The 9279-nt window shown below is 61.6% G+C and overlaps 1 protein-coding gene across 1 annotated transcript in view; it reads right to left on the bottom strand.

Annotated features, from left to right (window-relative positions):
• The window catches only part of RARG (retinoic acid receptor, gamma), a 19496-nt gene extending 10725 nt beyond the window's left edge, over positions 1–8771 (bottom strand). Inside the window, exons 1-2 of the mRNA XM_012732412.1 lie at positions 8549–8771; positions 4259–4591 (exon numbers count right to left, since the gene is read on the bottom strand). Coding sequence (XP_012587866.1) covers positions 4259–4442 — 184 coding nt within the window. The 5' untranslated portion in view covers positions 4443–4591; positions 8549–8771. The remainder of the gene's footprint in view (positions 1–4258; positions 4592–8548) is intronic.
• Positions 8772–9279: the final 508 nt, after the last annotated feature.

Raw genomic sequence — 9279 nt, 5'->3', positions numbered from 1 at the left:
GGGCAGGGCCGCGAAGGGAGGCCGGCCTCGCGGATGGGGGGCGGCGCGGAGTGGCAGGGCCGGCTGGGGGGCTCGAAGCCCGGCGGAGGAGAGAATGCCATGCTCTCGGCAGCCCAGCGTGAGCTCTCGGCCCTTGCCCCCACCCTCTAACACCCCATTTCTGAATCCGGTCATTCCCTCCCCCGCCAAAAAAAAAAAAAAGTGGTAGATTTTTGAATCAGAATCTGACCAGTAGCAAAAAGTCAATTAAGGGCAAAATGGAGAGTACCCCTAAAACGAAGGAAAAGTGCCCTGATTAGTGAACTCAGGCTATCAGTCGCCCCCCTCCCCTCCTCCTCCAAATCTGAAAGGTCCCAATTAAGTCGGGCCTGCCTGGTTGGTAATTAGAACCAGAAGTGGCCAGGCCACAGAGAGGGGGTTGGGAGGGGGCACAGAAGGAGTAGGGGGAGGGCTCCAGGAAGTCATGAGTCCTCAGTAGCCCCCCTTTCTCTTCACCAGATGCACCCCACTCTTCATTACCCCATCTGTGTGCTTCCCAAGCATTACAAGAGGCCTTACAAGGGACCAGATATTAGGGTGTAAGGCCCAGCCTGCCCATCAACCCCAACCCCCCATTCTAGACAGTACAATCTTGACTAGAAGGTAAAAGGATGGGGGAATCTAGTGCCCCCTCTTTTCCCCAAAGTCCCCCCAGCCCTTATTGCAGCAATTAGACCCATTAGCCTTCTAGCATTTCATGGGAACCAGATGTTCTCCACCAGCCTGGTGGGAGTATGAGGGGGGGCTGCTGCCTGACTCACCCCCTTCCCTAGGATCCCCACCACCATAGCATACCCCTCCCGTTAGAGCCCCACAAAGGGATGGCCCCACAGGCAAGGAGAGCTTTGCCCCACCCCCACGGAGGAACCCACTTGCACTCAGTCTGGCCAGTCACCCCTGGTCTATGCCACCCTGGCGAGGATGAGGTTGGCCACCAAGGGACTATGGGGGAAGGGATGGCTGAGCCCGCACCCCTCCATCCCCCACCTCTTGCCACCTTCTGGATGGAGCTTGAGGATAACTGGCTGGAATTCCTCATGCTAAATTCTTTTTTCTTCCAAATCCTTCCCTCAAAAAAACTGAAGAGGGGGCATTTCAAAGCGGAGTGAGCCCCGCCCAGGGGTAAGTCCCGACCTGGCGGAGTCCACCTGAAGGGCACTGGGAGGGCGCAGGAGGAGGGGACCCAAAAGAAGCGGTGGGATGGTGGGACGGGAAGCGTGAAGGTGCTGAAGGGAGAACAGCACGAGGCGGGATGGAAGGAGCCCTGGCAGGATGGGGGCTGGGGCCGGGTAGGGGGCCAGGAGAGGGGGTGCAGCCTGGGCCCCAGCGGCGGCGGCTTGCCCGGCTCCCCCCGCCAGAGAGGTTTCCTGTTGCAATCAAAGCCCCGTTTGTGTCAGCCTGGAGCTGGAGCCGGGGCTGAGGAGAGACCGGGAGGGGAGGGGAAAGGAGGCAGTCGCGGGGCTCTTTCCTGGAGGAGGCCTTGCTGCCGCCTGCTGTCCGCAGCCCGCGGCCACCAGATCAGACCCGACCCGACCCGCCGGCTCGCCCCTGGCCTCTCCCCCTGCCCGGTTCTGTGTCTGCGCCTTTGGGCCTGCACAGTTCTAAGTCATCTCATGGGTCGATGAGTCTCTCTGGACGTTTCTTTTACGCAGAGCTCTGCTTCTTGCTGTGTAAGCCTCCCTCAGTTTCTCCGTCTGCCTCAAGGGGCACCGTCCCACCCTGTGCCCCTGGGACGCGGTCACCAAATTCTGAGGACAAGCTGGACCAGCTTCTCAGGACCACAGATACCTCCTCAAGCAGGAGGGAGAAAAGGACAAGGTTTCCCCTCCCTCCCGGCACATGCTGTTCCCGGGAGTCTCCACGAGGCAAACGACCACACACTAGTGTATAAGCAGAACCACACGGGATGCTGCGGCACTCGTGAAGGTGTGTGAGCACCCGAGAGTGCACTTCCCCTGGCACTCAGGCCTGCGCAGCACATGCCCCCCCACATGGTCAGTTCTGAACCGCCCGCCTGCTCCCCCTGGTAAGCCCCAAGGCCCCCATTGCCCTCCCAGGACCCAGGACCGCATTTCCTAGGTGCCTGTGCCAGAGACCTAGCAGTAGGATCCAGGGGTCAGCCACAGGGAGAACGTCCAGACTCCGTCACAGACACCCTCGTGCCCTGGCCGGAATGAGAGAGGTTGAAGGAAGACACAGGCTCGCTCGCGTGCCGTGCGGGGTGCAGCTCCTCTCCACTAGCAGGCCCCAGCCAAACCCGGGCAGCAAGTCAGGAGGGAGAGCAGGGAGTGGGAGGGCACTCCCCTCTGGCTTCGCTGCCCAGGCCCTGCTCCCCAGACTCGGGGTTCTCTCCTCTCCCCTCAGCTCCCCGTTTGCCACCAGGGGCCTCGGTGCCTGCTAGCTCAGAGACCAGCCTGGACCAAAGTCCCCCCTCCTCCCCTCCCAGCTCTCTGCCCAGGCCTGTCCCAGCCGCCAGCCACACCCTCCCCTTACCTGTCCAGGTTCTGGCTCCTCCCTGGATTTCTCCTTTCAGCCCCCTCCTTCAGGGCAGTCTTTGGGGACTGACCCCAGCCCTTCCCTTGACCTCACTTTGAACCCTGACCTTGCTCTCAGAGTGTCCAGACACTCCCAGCTCCCAGCACTTCCCCACTCCCGACTTCGTTCTTTCTCCCTGTTGCCTTTCCCACAACCTGGGAAAATCAAGTCGCAGGGGCTGGCCTCGTGTGGTGCTGAGCAAGAGGGAGAGGGACGTTCCTGCTCCTGCAGAGAGGTGGCCCCTTCCCGCCTCCCTGGGCCCTCAGACTGATTCATGGGACGCAGATGAGGTGGGGGAAGCCCACGGAGGTTTCCAAACAGGGGTTCACCGTGTGCCACCTAAGTAACCCCTGTTGGACTGCAGACATGCCACCGGCAGGCCCCCCAGACACCAGCCAGTCACACTGTGGGCAACCCTATTAAACACTGCCTCGCTCCTCACACCGACTCTGTCGTAACGCCGGCATTCGCGTCTGATCAGACTCAGGGCAGAGGGAACACACCGAGCTGCACGCGGGGCTCACACACGCGTGTGCATACATGCACCCATGTGCTCACACCTCCCCTAGATGCGCACACCCTCTCCATCGCTGCCAGCCTCTGCGGTCACCCCTCTGCACGACACAGCTTCCCCAGGGCCCCTCCTGAAGACAGGGCCCCGTCCGCGACAGGGCCCGTCCACGACAGGGCACGCATCTTTATCTTTTTGTGTTTTTCTCTCCATATCCCGGAATCTCTCTGGAATTGCCCCTCTCTGGCTCGCCTTCCACCACCTCCTCTTCTTCCCAAACGAGGCCTTCTCCATGCCAGCTCACTGCTGACTGTGTCCCCAACACCAGCCTCCCTGCCCACGGGCGCCCTTCCTGTTCACGCCTGCAGTGGCCTGGCCAGAAGGGACAGCCACCTAGCGGGAGGAGAGGGGACCCAAAGGGAAGAGGAGCGGACCCTGCTTGCCTGCTGTCAGCACTCAAAGGCTTAGCCCAGGGAGGGCAGGCCTGAGGGACAAGTAGGGATCTGCACAGCATGGGCACCATGCCAGGCCTGGAAGGAGGGGAGCAGTCCAGAGCCCACATGGCTCCAGGAGAGGATGCTTCTGGAACACCCCTTCCACCTCCCCAGGTGACTTGCGGTGCTAGGGCCACCTTCTGCGTGGCTCTTTCCCCCTCCCCTGAGCCAAGTGGAGAATCTCCTGACCCCCACATCTGCAGACACCTGCACTGGGTTCCTTTCCTCTCTCTGCAACCTCCCCTAATGCAAACCGATTTCACCTCTCCCTCATACTGGCAGCTGACTGGGTCCCCACCCCTCCTCCTCCCCCCCCCCCTGCCTCCTCATTCCACCCCTCACCCCCACCCCCCCATTCCTGCCACTGCACGCAGGCTGCAGTCTCAGACTCACCAGACCCACCCTTGGCTTGCCGGGCAAAGGTGCCCACATTTGCCAGGTGATTTACACAGGAGGCCATTTTAGGCCCACGAATTTCGGACACGCCGTCCATCCTACTCAAGCAGGACCCTCATCTGCAAGTTCTTTCATTTGCTCCACATACAAGCCCCCTCCACCACCACCACCCACGCTCTCTCTGTGCCTTCCTACCTGGGCTGCCAAATTATTTTTAGCATCCAGCCACCAAATGCCCTCCTTTTCCCGCTTGCCCTCATCCCCCAAGATCCCTGAGACTCACACAGAGAAGCCATCTCCTTGGGAAGGTCAGGCTGGCCCAGGCCCCGGAAGCCAGGGCTCAGCATCTCGAAAGGTGGAGACCCCCTGAGAGCTCCTGGGAAGGCAAAGGGGAAGCCGGCCCCCGGGTAGCCAGATCCGGGCCCCAGGGCGCCTGCCGCAAAGAGTCGCTCCTTATTGGTGGCCATGGCCGCAGTGGTGAGGCAGGGGGAGGCCCCCCGGGTCTGCAGTGGGCGGGGGAGGCCTTCAGCCACAGCCCCCGCCCATGCCCACTGCCCGGGCCTGGGAGGCTCCGTGCCCACCCTGCCTGGACCGCCGGCCGCAGTCTCCAAGAGTCCTAGGGAGAAAGAGCGAAAGAGGAGCGTGAGAGGGTGACCACCCGGTGCCTGGGCCAGCCGTGGGCACTTGCCCTCCGCTGGCAGGGGAGGGGGGAAGGGGCCGCGACTGCCTGCCCAGGGTCCTCTAGTGGACAGCAGGAGAGGCCGCAGGTGTTGACAGAGACTCAGGAAGTCTCAGGGACAGGTGAGCTAAGTTTCCCAGGTGAACAATGGCGGGGTCCTGGCAGAGGGCTCCTCAGCTAGAAGTGAAGTGACCAGGGGGCCCGAGCTGGGTGAGACACTATGATGTCAGCCCTATGAAGTAGAAGTGATGCTCCCATCTCACAGAGGAGGCAACAGGCTGAAAGTGGTGGAGCCAGGATTCAAACTCTCTTGCCCTGAAAAAAGCAAATCTCTCTCTCTCTCTTGTTGGCTTGGGGCCCCCCCAACCCCCAGAGGACTGTGGTGCAGAGGTTTGCGTTATAGACCAGAAAGCCAGGCTACCTCACCTGATCTGATGCCCACAGCTTACTCGCTGTGGGAACTTGGATGTGCTACTTAATTGTTCTGTGCCTCAGTTTCCTCACTTGTCAAATGGGAATAAAAATAAGGCCCACCCCATAAGGTTGTTGGGAGGATGAAATGGTTTAACACACATAAAGTGTTCAGACTAATAACAGGGCAATACTGAATACCATGTGCGTGGCTCATAGGATTTCTCTTTGTACCTTCCTTCCTCCGTGCCTCTTATAATTAGCATTTCCCTCTCCCTTCCCCAATACTTCCTCTCCCAGTTACCCCTCCTAATTCTGCCCCACTTCGCTTCGCTCCCCTTCTTCAGATTCACAGATGTTAATGGAACCCCTTGTGTGCCCAGGCATGATGCTATGTGTGATCCTGGCCTTGTCCTCAGCTGACTGTTCTTCCACCTTCTTTTCGCTCCTCTCTGACTCCTCTGTTCCGTCAAAACCTCCCCTACACCTCCCACCTTAAATTCACAAGGCCCCTGAAATTTCTAACCAAAGGTGGGAGCACGAGGGAGGGAAGATTTATAACCCTACACTCTCGCCACGGGGGCTCCAGGTGTCCGACAAGGGGAAGGTGGATTTCCTGGGGGCCAGCAGAACACATCTTCCTAGGGAGTTAGGGGCTAGGGAAAGAGTCACCCCAGCCTGGCTGCTCCTCCGCCAGCCAGAAACATGACGAGCTGAGATGGAGAAGGATGCAGAGAGACTGAAACCCAGAGACCACTGGCTGAGCAGGTCCAGACGGACGAGGGGTTAGGTGTCTGCATCTTTCTCCATCTGGGTTTTCTTCTAGAATCTAACTCTCTAAGTCTTGCACCCCTGCTATGTTTTACTTTCTCTTTGATCTCTCTCCACCTAGGACTTCAAGGGTAACCGATCAAGGAGGGTTGAGGAACTGGGACCCCCACATCACAGCCCTCTACCTAGCCCCAAAGCCTGAAGCAGCTCCAGCCCAGCCCGCACTGGCGGCTCAGATCCCAGCACCCTGAGACCTAGCCTGTGTCTCCCCAGGCCCTAAAGCCTGAGCTCAGAACCCCCAGGGTCCCTCTCCTTTTCCTTCCCCGTTCCCTGAAGTCTTCATGGGGTAAAGACCAGGTGGAGCCAGGAGTCCGGGGCCCCAGAGGCCCCTAGGCCATAGCTCAACAGGCTGGGCCACATTCCAGGTGGATTAACCCCTCCAATGCCAAGGGTGAGGAGCTACTCACCCCCACCCCCACCCCCCACCATCTTCCCCAGACTGGCTTAGGAGAACCAGGCCGGCTGCTCCAACCGTCAGTATCTCTGCTTCTTGCCTTCAGATGGCAACAGGGTGTGGGGGAAATCGAGAGGCCCCGGAGGGGGTATCCCAGAGAGGGGGGCTCAGACTTCTAGCCCTCTCAGAGGAATGGCGCTGTAAATGGGCCAAGGACATCCCAGCCTTCCGTGGCCTTCTTCCTGGCTTGCCTTGGACAAGGGACCAGGTTGAGCGAAGAGGAGGGCCAGATACACATCCCATTTCAGAATCTTGGTTTCTCTGCCATGGCTGGGAGGGGAGGGTCAGGGTCAGAGTCCAGGGTAGGGGAGAGATGGAGACACTGAAGACCGTGATGCCGCGGGAGTAAAAGCCCGAATCTGGGAACCCGGATGCCTGGGTTCTTTGGGGGAACCTGAGGAAGAAAGAGCACATGTCTCTCTTCCAAGATGCCACCTCAGATGGAAGGGGGAGCAGGCAACTCGGGGAAAGGGGCCCTTACAAAGCTGCTTCTCTTGGAGCTGAGGTGGAGCTGAGGGGAGGGCATGGATGGAGGGGCTGCCGGATGAGGGGGGGCATCTCCCTGCAGCCCTGCCCGACCCAGAGTCTGGAACAAAGCTGCTCTTGTCGGCTGCTCTCCACCACCGCCCCCCTCCCCTCTGTATAAACACGACCACCTTTTTCCATGACCCCATCCTCAGCCTGGGAGGGAACCCAGGCACCCTCTGCTCCAGCCTGGGCCCCCAGAGGGAACCCCAGAGGCAGCAGTGGGCTGGGTTTCCCTGGCCTTCTGCCACCCTTGGGGGAGTCCAGACCCTCGAGTCTCCACCTCTCATCCCCAGGTGCCCTGCCTCCACCCCACTGGCCCCAGGGAGGGGCAGTGCCCAGGAGGCAGGCAGGCAGGCAATGCCAGTGGAATGTGTGTGGGCATCGGAGGGCATGGGCAGGGTGGGGCAGAAGGGGGAACTGGAGGTGCCAGTTAGGTGGCTTTCTGAGCCAGAGGTGGGGGTGTGCCGGGGTGGGGGGGTGGGGGGTGTGCCCTGTGTGAGCTACCAGCTACTCTAAGCCACAGGGTGTGTGTGTGTGTGTGTGTGTGTGTGTGTGTGTGTGTGTGTGTGTGTCTGTTTGTCTGTCTATTTTGGATACCCTGACTCCAGGCACCCATTCACCGCCCTGTGCCCCTTGCCCCCTTCCCTGTCCTCTCTCTTCTTGCCTCAAGGACATGGGATGTTGCCTGTAGTCTTCAATCAGCATCTGAGGAGGACTGGTGAGGGCAGCCGCCAAGTGCTGGCACTGCCATGGCCCTGGGCCTGAAGGGTACAGTCGCGGCATCTCTTGCCCTACAGACCCCTAGACTCCTCCTCAAAACCCCCTGCCCTCCTCCCCAACCACTGCCATACCCTGTGGCCACCTGCAGAGACTCCCACACACTGGGTCAGGTTGAAGCCGGGCTGTGACTGCCCAAGACAGAGGCATCCCCAGCAGGGCCCCAGACTAGGACTCCTGAGTCTCTGCCCAAGTCTCCTGCTTGTCCTTTGTTCCATTTGGGGTGCCCTCAAGAATACTTTCCGAGGAACCCCCACCTTGTCCTAGCCAAAACTCACACCAGAGGATGGGAGTATTTGGGGTGTGTGTGTGGGGGGGGGGTCCTGAGCTGTCCTGGCTGTAAGGAAACTTTGAAGACCCCTGTCCCACCCACTTGTCTCTCCAGACTCTTGGCCCAAGGTCCACTTGCTTATGGACCTTCCTTGCCCTGCTGATGTCCAAGCTGAGCCAGTCCAGCCAGCAAGGAGGAACTGGACCAGCTGGGACCACACATCCACCTTCAGCCTCTCCAGGCAGAGCGCAGGGAGGGCCCGGTCTGCGCGCACTGGGGGGCCCTGTCTGCCCTCCCCTGCCAAGCACAAAGGTAGGCTGGAAGCCGGCTGACAGTAGCCGCGTCCCCCAAGGCGCTCCCCGCCACTCAGCGCAGCCAGAGGAGAAATGAAGGGTGGGTAAGACCCAGCCCAGCCCCAGCCCGTCGAGAATCTCCCCTCTCGCGTCAGAACTGACCCCAAGACGGGGCAGGGAGCCCCTGGCGCCCAGGCGCAGCCCGGGCAGCCCCGGCGGCGGGAGGGCGCCGGCCGGGCTCCCAGCGCCCCCGCCCCAGCCCACCTCCCCGAAGGACCCCGCGCCCGCGGGCGGCGGCGGTGGCGAGACTCGGTCCCCGCCTGACTCACCTGGAGGGGGAGGGAGGGGGAAGGGCGGCCGCCGAGCCCCGAGGTCCCGGCGTCGGGCGGTCGAGGGGATGAAGCGCCGCAGTGTCAGGGGCTCGCGGTAATGGGGGGCTCTGGGGGGGCACGGGCTCTAGGCTGGGACTGTCCCGGGGCCTCTCGGAGCCCGCCCGCCCACGTGACCGCCCCAAAATATCCGACACATTTTCTCCCAAACCGCACACTGACTCTGCAGGCGGGGACACGGAAAATATTTTCTTTCTTTTTCTCCCTCCCCACCCCCCCATCTCCCTCCCAGCCCGCTCCCTCCTCCCCCTCCCGCCCTCGCTCCTCCCTCCCCTGCCGCCTGCCCCTGCCCGGCTCCCTCCTCGGTGCCCTGGGGCTGGGGGGCGGGGTGGGGGCGGGGCGGGGCGGCCCGGACGCCGGGGTCCTGCTCCTCCCCTTTGTTGTGTTTCCGTGGCTCCATCCTCGGGAGGCCGGGCACGGCTGGCAGGAGAGGTCAGTGTCCTGGGCCCGTGATGCCACTCTTTCTCTCTGCCACTTTCCCCTGCCTGCCTCGGCGGGGACGGTCGAAGTCTCTGGCCGGGCCGCGGCCCGGGGCGGCCCGTCTCGGGGGGCTGCGCACGTTAGGCGAAGGGGCTGCAGCCTCGTGCCCCGGGGGCCGGGGGCAGTGACCAGCCGGGCTTTGCCAACGCAGATGTCACTGTCTTTGCACTGCTCGGCCTCACCTGCGGGTC

The sequence above is a fragment of the Condylura cristata genome, unplaced genomic scaffold (genome assembly GCF_000260355.1).
Source record: "Condylura cristata isolate star-nosed mole 26May11 unplaced genomic scaffold, ConCri1.0 scaffold00034, whole genome shotgun sequence".
Lineage (NCBI taxonomy): Eukaryota > Metazoa > Chordata > Mammalia > Eulipotyphla > Talpidae > Condylura > Condylura cristata.
This window is presented reverse-complemented; position numbering and strand designations above follow the sequence as displayed.